This window comes from Bidens hawaiensis, unplaced genomic scaffold (genome assembly GCF_021521415.1).
Source record: "Bidens hawaiensis isolate Kalapana, Puna unplaced genomic scaffold, B.hawaiensis_p1.1 tig00009570_1, whole genome shotgun sequence".
Taxonomy (NCBI): Eukaryota; Viridiplantae; Streptophyta; class Magnoliopsida; order Asterales; family Asteraceae; genus Bidens; species Bidens hawaiensis.
The window spans coordinates 457413-470572 of NW_027491715.1; the positions used below are offsets into that span (position 1 = coordinate 457413).

Genomic DNA, 13160 nt, shown 5'->3' on the forward strand with positions numbered 1-13160 from the left:
GCCTCATCATCCCCTGCTAACCAGTCGATGAGACTGTATAAATGCAACTTGCGCTAATTAGGTGGTCTTTAACGGGCTAAAAGTCAAAAACCATATAGCCGCCTACTTTTAAAGGTTTTGTTTGAGTACTTTGGCTACCTCAGCTGGACATAAAACACATTGTAAGAACATCAAAAATCATGGAAAAACCATGATTAAGAATCTTCAGTTTCATAGATTTCTTGATGATCATGTTCACCAAAAAAAACAACTGAACCAAGGCAAAAGATAATGAGTATAAACCTTTTTGATTATTTATGCAACTGATGGAGAAACAAGTGGTGTAATATTAACAAATAACAACATGAACAAATCAAGCACTTGCCTTTTGCACTCTTCCTCTTAGAATCTTCAACCCCATATGCCTGCAACATTTAAAAACCAACAATTATGCCTGCAACATCTAAACCAACAATTATGTAACCAAAACCATCCAACAGCACTTGAATCATACACAAACTTACCTGCCAAGCATCAAAAGAGTAGCCTGTGGATTAGTCCCAGGCGAAATCGAGAACACTGAACCATCGATCACCCGAAGCGAACCAACACCAATCACCTTCAATTCCGAATCCACAACTTCACCCACCACACACCCACCATGATAATGCCATATCGTGTTCACCGTCTGCTTACAAAACGCACCCATCTCCTCATCACTCGACTGGTCATCCGGTAACCGCTGACCCACAAACCTAAACTCCGCACCAGGCCAGTTCCAAAACCTAAACTCTGACATGGCCTGCGTCTTAAGCAACTCCCCAATCTTACGCGTCCCATTCACACACCTCTCCAAATCCACCGGATCACTAAAGTAGTTAAACCTCACATTCGGGCTTGTCGTAATCTCCGTCGAAGCCAACCGAAGCGACCCAGCCGACACCGGTCCAACTATCTTCTCCATTATATTAGCCACACTAAAGTACCACTGAGCAGAATGCTGCCGTCTGAAATTCAAATTCGAATGAACCGGCGGGTGAAACGGGCGCACAGTGGACGACGCTTCAAGGTAAGCACCGGAATCCGTAATGCCCACTACCTGTATGAGAGAATGCTCCAGTAAACTCGGCGAAAGAAACGACACTCCATTCCGCGGATTATCATACAAAAACTTCCCTACCGATGGCGAATCACACACCACCGGAATCCCCCAAGACGAAAGATAACCCCTAGGTCCAATCCCACTTAACAGTAGCAACTGAGGACTTCCAATTGCACCAGCAGAAACAATCACCTCACCTTTCTTCCTCAACAACGCGCGATGATACCGGTTCGCAGTGTCTCGAAACACAACGCCAGTGGCAATTGTGTTACTGAATAATATCCGTTCCACAGTAGCGAAAACCGCCACCACAATATTATTATCTCTAGCTAGGTTTAACAAATCTGCAGCACTGTGTCTATGACCAGTGCTGTTAAAAGTAGAACCACCTATTTTAACACCGTGAGTGTGTTTTAAAGTGTAACCGTTAAACGGCCGTACACCTGCTTCCAATAAACTGTCACGTAACGCTAACTGTAACGGCTGTAACTCCGGTTCAAACACTATAACCTTCTCAATCCACTGATAAGACCGTTCAAGTGAACTGATTTCAAAATTAATACCTGACTTGTTATAAAACTCGTCGTCTGCTCGGCTATAGAAGCCGGCGTTAATCGCGCTGCTGCCGCCGAGGATTCGGCCTCTGGCGCTGACAACACCTTCTTTGGAAGTGAAGGATTGAGCCGGAGAGTGTGAATTGTCGATTTGACGGAGTGTGGAGATGAAGCCTTCTTGTTTCATGAGGTTAGGGTTTGTGTACGGTACTCCGCCTCGTTCGAGGAGGAGTACGCGGTGGTTGAAGGATATTGTGGCGGCTAACGGACAGCCGGCGGTGCCGCCGCCGATTATTATGTAGTCGAACCAGTCCTCCGGTGGTAGGTCCGTTGCGTTGACGACGAATTTTGTGTACGGAGGACCTGGTGTTTTAATTTAATTTAATTTAGCATAAATTTGATTAATAAGATTAATATTAATAATAATAACTTGAATATGATGAGTGAAATTAGTTATATATATAGTGTGAAATGTGAATATGCTTACTTTGAGATGAGGTTGATGGAATTAGAGAAGAGATGATGAATGTGAAGCAGAGGATGAAGATGATTGACTCCATTAATGGCGGATTTTAGATCAAGATCTCAAGTGTTGATGATGATATTGAGTTCAGGTTTTGGCGGGAAAGTCAGTTAGGAGATGCATCCTATCATTTTAGTTTTCAGTAAATTAAATATTTGGAACTAGAGGAGAGAAGGTGCTGATGTATATATGATTATACGAGCTGTATAGGCCCTGCCAGATCAAAGATCGTATAGTAAGAGGTGCGTAATGCTCAGTTGTTCATCAATGAAGAATTGTATGTCTCGTATAGCTATATTACGATAAATGACTCATATACATCTATATGATATACAATTGTATATTTGACAATAGTCTTGTACGCATGGTATCTATATTACGATATATGACTCAAATACATCTATATGATATACAAGTGTATATTTAACGATCAATAATGTCTGGCAAAAAGCTAAAACCATTGGCGAAGCATTGTTATGGCCAGGGGTCACCCGGACCCCTCTGTTTTTCTACGCAGTAGTGTAAATTCGTCTGCTTTTCGTCTGAAAATTTTTTTACGTAGTGTAAATCTACACGTTTTTGACCGAAATTTTGAGCCGTTTATGAAGAAATTTGTGCGTATTTTTGTCCGGCCATCTCTATGTTTTAGTCCAAGTTTCGCCACTTGCTGAAACTATACAAATCTTATAACCTTATGCGAGTGGTTATAAGACTTTCACTAGGATCCAATATGTAATTTTAGTTTTGGTCTTAATAATCTGTTTAGTTAATTAGTTCACCAATAAATAAAATATCTTTTATTTATCATTTTCTCACAATACTAACTAACGAATCGTGTAAGTTATGCTTGCATGATAGGATTTCTTGCTTAAACGAAAATATAACAATTTTGACGTAAATGAAGAATTATAAAAAAAAAAAAAAAAAAACTACTCATAATATTAAAATGCTCATGACTTTTAAATTGAAGCACGTATTAATTAAATAATAATGACTTTAGTAACAACTATACACAAGTGGGCATTCCCCTCTACTTTTTCCACCATGCTCTTGAGTGACAAGATATGATAAATTAATAAAAACTAAATAACAAATAATAAAGACTTATTTCATTTATCACGTTTTTTTTATAAACCATTCCCATTCTTTACTTAAAATAACTAAGATGTGATATCACTAAAAGGTATAAAAGAAAAGTTATATCATTAAAAGATTGTTTATATTGTACACAAGCTAACATTTTTCCTTAAATGACAAATATGTTTTTGTCATTTTTGATGTATGTTGGTAAAAGTTGAACTAGTCTACACCCAAAAATATGGAATTTAGATTATCTCATTTTTTCCCCACAAATATCAACTTCAACAGTATTGACTTAGTTTTACATAAATACATAGCTAATATATCATATTTAAACAAGTTTTTATATCAAGGCAAACACATAATTTCTTTTGCTCTTAGTGTTGGTTAGCTATTTAATGGCGTATTTTTATCAACAGAGTTTTGGCAAAGTGGCTCACTGTAGAAACTCGTCGAAGATCCAACCAAAGGGTGACAACTTAGAGGTACCCGAAGGAACCTGCAGACCTTCTTTTTCCGACAACGAGGTCTCTCTCTCTCTCTCTCTGGCTTCTACACGCACAAACAAGTGCTCTGTCTCTCTTCTTCTTTCAACGACAAGAAGTAGCCGAGCCATACTGCCGAGCACCCAACAAGAAGACTAAGAGCCGACACTGGTTTAGGCGAGCGCCAGAGGCTACCCGATTTGGGCTTGCCGCATGCGGCCTGACTCCCCTTAACTTTTCTATTAGGATCAATTGGATTTTGGAATATCACACGCTTTCAAGTTTAACAAATTTATTCGAATACAAATAACCTTTTCTAACTTTAAATATAAAATATAGATTAACAATTATCAAATGAGAAAAACACACAACAATCAAAACGTGAACTACCTTATGGCCGATAATTCAAAAATGTCGTCGGTTCACTATAAAACAAGACATGATGTTTCATTGTTACTATCTACCAAGACATAATGTGGCATCATGAATTTTAGATGTAACGTGTAAGAATATTTTATTCTTTATGATGGATGTTTCCCTTTAATTTGTGTTGGTATGGTTTCATATACTGAACAAAAATCAAATTTTGGATTTTATAATTACATTTATCCAACTTTAATAGCTAATGCCTAGATGACTAGATAAATGAATTTCCTATTTTCTTATTTTGGAAGTCCAGTTCAGCGTCACAAACTTTTTTAACACCAGAGGTCTCTTAACAATATTTCTATTTATGTTATGGAGCGAAAAAAATAATTCTTTTTTCCTTAGTTTATTTGATCAAATAAAAGCAACTTTGGGATTGCTGAATGACAGACAAATCACAGACAAAAAAATATAATATAATAATATATAAAGCAATGGAGCCATCATAGTATTTTTGAATTCCTTCGAAAGGAAGGGTGGTAAGTTGATCATTTACCGATTATTTTCATAGGAATGGATTCAATTTTCTTTTTCTTTGAAAAACTGATGGATTCCATCATTAAAAAAATTGGATTGTTCGAAATTCCCATGCTATACGTCCTATACAAAATCGTGTGAAAGAAATATGTCGGTTAAGCGCCTTAAGCACAGCACGACACCGGTTATACCTATGTACCTATGCCAATGTTGATTTCCCTTTTTATGCATATAAGTATATCCTAGCAACATGTTAATCACAATCAATGCCAAGGCCATAAGGATGTTCGCTGTGAAAAGGTGACATAGCACCTTCACGTCATTGCCACATAGAAAACGGGGCTTTGAAACCCCTCTCTATAACGCTTTGCTGTGTTTTGTTGCCTCATTATATATGTATGAGAGAGAGAGAGGGAGAGAAAGTTGGATGGCCCACCTTCTCCCCCAAATCACTCTTCTTCACAACACCGTCCCTACCAAATCGCCCTACGCCGTTGTTCCTCCCCAATGTTGTACCCCAAATAGCCCCTCAAGACGCCCACAATGGATAGACTAAGCAAGAACTTTGCACCCAAGTCTCAAAAGAGAAAACTCACAACCTTTTTAACCTACACCTATGATGAAAACGAGGGTCCCTAATGAAAAACCATAAAGCTTGAAGAAAAGACGAAATCGGCCATTTTGTTGTGGCCTATAAATTAAACGTAAAACCACATCACCTTTCTCATGTTAACCTAGTATATTGATTACACCGATCACATTATTCAAGTTAACCGGCTTCCTCTCAAACACCACCAACTTATCCATGTGTGGTTTGTATAATGAGGTTGTTAGAAAAATAAAATAATATTTGATTGAAAATATTAATATTAATATTAATATTTGATGACTTTTAAACATTTTTATAAAATACAATAATAATCCCATAAACCAAGTTATGACTTATTGACTTGTAGTCATAGTAGTAGTACATATATGAACCGCGTCTTCCTTCATCTTCTTCTCTTCCTCCTTTCTTCCCAGCACCTTCATACGTCGTCGTTCCATTAACCTCATTTTCCAAACCCTTATTAGTCATTTCACACATCTCTCAATCAATCATCACACACACACACTTTAATCCCATCCAGGGCTAAATCCGTCATTTCACTCCCCCATATCATGAACCCAATCCAACCACCACCACCGTCCTCCGCCGCCGCCAACCGCTCCGTCAACCGCCAACGCCGCCGTCCCGACCTAACCCTACCCATACCCCACCGCGAACCTCAAATCGCCGTGCCGTTACCTCTCCCACCGTCATCAAACCCTAACTCCACCTCCAAAACCCTAACTAATAATAATAATAATAAACCACAGGTTTTCAACCTCTCGGAACTCAATCGGATGAACCGAATCGGCCGCGGCAGCGGCGGCACCGTCTACAAAGTCGTCCACACACCCACCGGCCGGATATTCGCGTTAAAAGTGATCTACGGCAACCACGAGGACGCTGTACGCCGTCAGATCTGCCGCGAAATCGAGATCTTACGCGACGTTGATAATTTAAACATCGTGAAGTGTCACGATATGTTCGATCACGGCGGTGAGATCCAGGTGCTGCTGGAGTATATGGACGGCGGTTCGCTTGAAGGTCAACACATCGTGCACGAACCGTCGTTAGCTGACGTCACTCGTCAGGTACTCTCTGGGATCTATTACCTTCACCGTCGGAAAATTGTTCATCGTGATATTAAACCGTCGAATTTGTTAATTAATTCCAAAAAACAAGTGAAAATAGCCGATTTCGGTGTTTCGAGAATATTAGCGCAGACGATGGATCCGTGTAACTCGTCTGTCGGTACGATTGCGTATATGAGTCCGGAACGTATAAATACCGATTTAAACCACGGGATATATGACGGTTATGCCGGAGATATTTGGAGTTTTGGTGTGAGTATTTTGGAGTTTTATTTAGGGCGGTTTCCGTTTGCGGTTGGTAGACAGGGCGATTGGGCGAGTTTGATGTGTGCGATTTGTATGTCGAAGCCGCTGGAAGCTCCAGCGACTGCATCTCGTGAGTTTCGGGAGTTTGTTTCGTGTTGTTTGCAACGAGATCCGGCGAGAAGGTGGACGGCTGCGCAGCTGTTACGGCATCCGTTTGTTAATAATAATAATCAGGTGCATTCGGCGTATCCGTTGCCTCCTCCGCGCTTTTCGTCGTAATTTTCGACGTAAGTTTATAGTTTTTGTTGTAATTTTGGATTTTAGAAACAAGAAACCAGAGAAATGAGAATTATCTGTGTTGCTATAAATCAACTGATCATCTTTGATGCTAATGAATTGGGGTTATTACTTGTTTAGGAGTCTATTTTAATTGGCAATCTGTGTTATTTTGATTTGAGTTTTAGATGATTAACATCATAATCCATGCTATTATTGGCAGCAGTTGTTTATGATTTAGGGTTGATGATTGTGATGGAATCAATGGATGAGAAAGATGATATCCAATCTTTTTGCAGCCCCAATAATGATACGATAATAAAGTTTAAAAAGCAAATTGATACTTTATTTTGTCAATTTGTGAGTCACGTTAATCATTGGTTTTGTTTCAAAAGATTCAAAACATGCTTTAATTGAGAAAATCACATGCTTTAATTCAATATAACGCTGAGGGTAATCGGTCGAGATTCGTGGGGCGCGATCTAGGTAGCAGCCGCGCGCACCATTACCACCCTCACACGAGCGGGCGCGTGAAGGTGAGGGGCGAGCTAGACCACGGGGCTCGAAAGAGCTGCTGGGCATTGGGTGGATAAAATAGAGCCGTTGGAGCTTATGAGAGATAGATAGATAGATAGATAGATAGATATATATGGATGTTGTATATGGTGGCGGTGTGGTTTTTGGTGGTCGTCGGTTCCGAGCTGCTGGCCGGAACTTGTGTTAGTTAATGTTAGGAAGGGTGAGAAGAGTGCTAGTTTCTATTTCACTGATTATTTTTGGGCTATTGGACCAATTAATCGGTCAATGGTCAAATGGCCAAAATCGGCGGTTTCCGGTCAATCCGGCAAATATCGGCGGTTTCTGGCAAGATTCCGACCAATATTAGCGGTTTCAGCGAGATTCCAACCAATATCGGTGGTTTCCTGTGAGGTTCTAGCAAAAAAAAACCAACGGTTTCAAGCGAGATTCTAACATAAATATGTTTGTACATGTACAAAACTGATTTTACATATAAAAATGTGTTCGTGTATATATAAACTGAAAATTATACATTAAAGTCGGATCCGATGAATCTCGATTAATCGCTAGTCCTCACCCCAACGCCCGACTAGCGACTAGCGATTTCTACAACACTGTTTGTTTGCCATATGTGTGTCGACGCGATTGGTGTGGGAATGAACGTTTACGGATGAAGACTGTGAGGAGGGGAGGTGAGATCGGCGTTAACAATACCGAAACATGAAATAAGAATAATGATGTTTTGTACGAAATTGCTCATTCTTGATGTAGAGGCATCATCGAGTGTTTTGATTCCTTGAAAGGTGTTAAACCATCGTGGTTAAGGGTTCCAGTTTTACCACGGTTTAAGATAATATAATCATTATATGTTGACTAAGTGTATATTCTCACTGTGACAATTAAACTTTTCAATAGCATGACTTGACTTATTAGATATGATGTAATTAAATACAATTTAGACGACTTAACTTTTCTACGTGTTATTATTAATAAATAAAACCTTGTAATTTTATAGATCTGATAGATAGGTATCTGAACTTATTTATCACCCATTTGTTGGCAACTTGACAATTGATTTTTTTTTTTATTTTTAATCTGAGACCTTGGTCACTAAACATTGGGTCAAGTTATGTCCTTCATACTTTATTAACCGCTTTCTTTTTAGAATTTTGAAAATCTTATGACTACCAATGAATTACTTTACTTTTAACTTGTTTTTTTAAGGTAAAATTGATGAAGCCATGATTTACCATAATATATCTTTTACCCACCATAACTATTTAATCCAAAGAGGTGTGGAGTTTAGATAACTTACCCATTGAATCAGGAGTCTTTTCATCAAAGAACACTAAGAATACACACTTAACTCGTGTAAGAGTGATTAAAGGGTGGTTAAGGTGTAATTGTGGCTGAATTAAGTGTAAACCAAGTGCCCCTTACGAACACGAGTCACCATAAAGTCCAATCAAAACAAAACATGTCAAAACCCACTAACAGGGTGTGATCATCAGAGAGGCGCGACCGATCCTACCCTTAGGTCTTAGGCACCAAGATGCTTAAGCTGTAGCATGTGCTTCTGCACAAGCGTGGGCACGCCGGTCAAAACTTCTCAGTCACTAGCCTTGCTATCTCGACAACCTTTAAGCCAAAGCTGTGTGTGGTCACGCTTGAACTAAGCACTCTAGTGTTTCTTCCAAAACCCGTTAAAAATATTTTCGAGGTGTTACAACATACATAGGTGTAACCGTTCTACAAATGTTAACATTCTTTTTATCCAAAATCTTAAAATAAAACTATCAGGGCGCAAATACAAATGAAAATTATCATACGAAGCATATGAACTTATACCTTTGATCTCAATAAGTTGAGATTTAGAGAAAACTTATAAAGTTGAAGTTAGTTGAACGACAAGAAAAGAAGTGGACACAGATGTCTGTTTTTTTTTTTCCGCTTAACTTTGTTGTATCAATATTAACTCAAATAGATTATACTTAAAATACTAAACATTCTTATACATTAATGATATATTAACAACGCTATTATAAAATTCATTTCCCACTTTAATGTGATAGTAAGATGGTTATAATGTAGAATAGGAGATCAATGATTTAATTTATACAAAATACACATTTAGTTGTTAAAAAAAAGAAGAAAAACAAACAAACAATGCTTTTTAGGTTATTTAACATTAAAATTTCAAAGAGATTTCATTATAACAATGCTTTTATAGGAATAACTAAGTTAGAAACTCATGTATTGCACAAATTGAATTAAAAAAAAAAGAAAGCTTTAACACTCAGTAATTAAGTTCAGGAATCGTAAAGCAATTTTTTGATAGAGAAATCTGCATTTTGTCTCCCTGGTTTATATCGTCGTGCGATGGGTTAACCCCTGAAAACTAATTTGCGAAGTTTCTACCCTTATGTTTTTTATAATTGTAATATAAGCCCCTGGTTGAGTGTATTGAGCCCCTGGTTGAGGGTATTTTAGTAATTAGACAAATAATAATAATAATATCTAATAATAATAATCTAATAATAATAACAATAATAGTAATAATAATAATAATACTAGCAGCTCATCATCATCATCATTATCATCATCTCAACCATTATCATCATCTTCTCAACTCTCTCATCCCTTCCCAGTCGCCACCATCGCCGTCGTCGTCCACCGAAAAACTTCCCACCACCAAACCCATAAGTTTTATACAAGAATTTTAACAAAAAGAGCATAGATCTAGATCTAAGGTGTGGATGAGATTTGAAAAGAAATATGGTGATGCCACTTTGGTGAGCAATAATGGTAGCGCATGGTGTTTGGTGAATAGTGATGTGATGATGGATGTTGAAGATGTGAAAAGGGGCGAAATCCGATTTTCCGGCAGCCGATGGCCGGAATCCGATTTTCCGGCAAAGAGGTACGGCGACGGCAACGGTGACGGGTGAAGAAGATGGGTGGTGGTGATGAAGATAAAGATATGAGTAGTGGGTATGTTGATTTCCGGCAACATGTTCGTGATTTTCCGGCTACGGTGGTGGTGGTGTGGCGAAGGAATGGTGGTGACGGCGGCGGTGATGGGTTGCGGGTGAAGAAGATGAAGATATGAGTTTGTGTTTGAATGATGATGTTAATTTATGTATTTGTATAAGATTTATGGGTTAGGGTTCTTAGAAGGAGATGGTGTTTTTGATGTTCTTGACTTTTTGGGTTTGTGTTAAGGTTCTTGATGTTGTTGATTTTCTGGGTTTATGTGTTTTGATTTTCTGGGTTTATGTGTTGATGTTCTTAATATGTTTGAATGTTAATGATGAAGATGAAGATTAAGGGTATAATGGTCATTTAACAAATTATTTAACACTGCAGGGAGTCATCTGTTCATAATAAACACTGCAGGGAGCCAAAAAAACCCGCCCAGTAAACACAGGTGCGCAAAATGCGCAAATTAGTTTTCAGGGGCTATTCCGTCTCCCGTCGATATAAACCAAGGAGACAAATTGCAGATTTCTCTTTTTTGATATAAGATATTGTGAAAATTACGCATAAGTACTTTAACTAATAAAACAATAATGTTTTAAAAAGATGGTTATAACTCACTGAAATTAAAAGAGTGAGTGTGATTAGTAAAATTTACAACAAAGCATAAAAACAAATAAACCAAATTAATATGGCTTGCTAGAACTAAATATATATGATATAATAGTCTTAGACAAAATTACAGAAATTTTCCTTTATGTTTACTCCAGATTTCAGTGAAGATAAAGTAACACAATTTGTCCTTTACGTTTTCAAATGTTACACTGTTTGTCCTTTTGCCCTAACCCAGTTAGTTTTTCTCGTTAACTCAGGTCACATGCCTTGCACATGAGGGAAAATTAGTAATTTTACCATGTAACTGAAATATTTAAATAGATAAAAACTTAACATATATAATATAATTAAGAAAACAAAATATAAAATCACTCTCACTCACACAATCTCTCTCTCTCTCCCTCTCAAGTTTCATCTACCAGATCCACCACCATAACCACACACCCCCACACCACCACCGTCGCTGGCAACGTGGTCGGCCACCACCGTCTATTCCAAATCCTAACCCTAGCTGTTGTTTCACAACCTCCATCATCAGCCACCATCCAAAACCCTAACCCAACCGATCTTACATATACATATAAAATTATGTTTATGATAAAATTAAACACCAGTCGATCCCCAATTCAAATTTTATCAGACGGGTCTTCTAAAATTGATGCTTAGAACACGTAATTATCATCAAATCGACCGTCAATTTGAAGTTGTTGTCTACTGTTAGGTAAATGGTGGTAGTTTGTTCTCGGAGAGAGTTCCGTTTCGATGGATCTGGTGAGTTAATTGGTGAGGGTTTTCATTCTGTTACGGTGGCAAAGAAGGCGATGTGTAAGGAGGAGATCGCATGTTTAAGGCTTGGATGTTGACGGTGGTTGCGACGGCCATAGGGTTTCAATTTGGATCTGCATAAATCGATTCAGGCTGTGAAGGAGGCTGTGACGGTGGTGGTTGAGATGACGGTATGGCAGTAAACAACGATGAAGGTGTCGTTGTGTTGATGGTGGCCGGTGGTAATGGTGTGTGTATGACGTTTGTGTGTACATATATAAAAAATAATAATTTGTTTTTCTATTTATTAAATGTTTTTTTAATAAATCACTGAAATTACTAATTTGCCCTCATGTGCAAGACATGTGACCCGAGTTAACGAGAAAAACTAACTGGGTTAGAGCCAAAGGACAAATGGTGTAACATTTGAAAACGTAAAGGACATATTATGTTATTTTTAAAGATAAAGGATAGCCACTGAAATCTAGTATATACATAAAGAACAATTTCTGTAATTCTGTCATAGTCATATTGTACTTGGTCATTACTCTAAAATAATAATTTCTTATAAAATTGGATTATCAAAAATATTATAAACTTATTTTATAATGCTATAAAAGAAAATTACATTCATTGTTATATGATGTTAATTATATTAGTGAGACTTCATTATGTTAAAGTTATCTATTGAAATTAGGGCTGTTTAAAAAGTTCAAGGCTCGAAGCTCGCTCGAAACTCGTTCAAAAAAAGCTTGGAGAAAGCTCGCTCGAAATCGGCTCGATTTTAAACGAGCCGAGCCTAGCTCGACTCGATTTCTAAACGAGCCGAGCCTGAGCTAGCCCCGACTCGACTCGAACTCGCTCGATTGGCTCGAACTATTTTATTTCAATTTATTATATATATATATATATATATATATATATATATATATATATATATATATATATATATATAGTTATACACAATAACACAACCCCTAATAGCGTATATCATATACATCATATACATCGCGCCTATCTCTCTCTCACTACAATCTGTGTCCCGCTCCCTCTCTCTCACTAAAACAAGATCCCGTCTATCGGGCCACCATCGCCGGCCACCTTCTCTGGCCATCTCGTCCCGTCTCCCGTCAGTCACGGTTGTTGGTGACCTTCGGTGGTGGTCTTTCACCTCTGCTCCTCTCCTCATCTCTGGCTCCCTTACTCTACAGCTCTCATCGGCCTTCACCTCCACCGCTCGCCGCTCCTTTCTCCGACGGTGGTCGTGGTTCAGGTTTCCGACGATGGTGGACTGATGGTCCGAGTTCCCAAATCAGGTATTTGTTAGTTGGCATATGTTTCTTGAAATCTCAATCTGTGACCAGATCTGTTACAAATTGTTAATTAAAAACAAATCTGTACGCTTTAGATTTGTTTCATAATCTTACTTTTCTTGTATACATTTGCAGATTATGGAA

The 13160-nt window shown here is 38.1% G+C and overlaps 1 protein-coding gene and 1 pseudogene across 1 annotated transcript; one reads left to right on the forward strand and one right to left on the reverse strand.

Moving 5' to 3' along the window:
- Positions 1 to 326: 326 nt before the first annotated feature.
- On the reverse strand, positions 327 to 2195 carry LOC143532920 ((R)-mandelonitrile lyase-like). The gene is made up of 2 exons (XM_077027823.1): positions 2123 to 2195; positions 327 to 1998 (listed from the first exon to the last, which is right to left on the reverse strand). Exons 1-2 carry the CDS (start codon positions 2193 to 2195, stop codon positions 500 to 502), a joined length of 1572 nt encoding a protein of 523 aa, XP_076883938.1. The 3' UTR covers positions 327 to 499.
- A 3344-nt stretch (positions 2196 to 5539) lies between these two features.
- Positions 5540 to 6960, forward strand: LOC143532967 (mitogen-activated protein kinase kinase 5 pseudogene; annotated as a pseudogene).
- Positions 6961 to 13160: the final 6200 nt, after the last annotated feature.

What these genes read in the sequence shown, in the direction of transcription:
- LOC143532920 (XM_077027823.1), bottom strand. Translation starts at nt 2,195, where the DNA reads ATGGAGTCAATCATCTTCATCCTCTGCTTCACATTCATCATCTCTTCT. An exon ending in TCCATCAACCTCATCTCAAA is followed by an intron (nt 1,999 to 2,122) that starts GTAAGCATATTC and finishes TTAAAACACCAG; the next exon opens with GTCCTCCGTACACAAAATTC.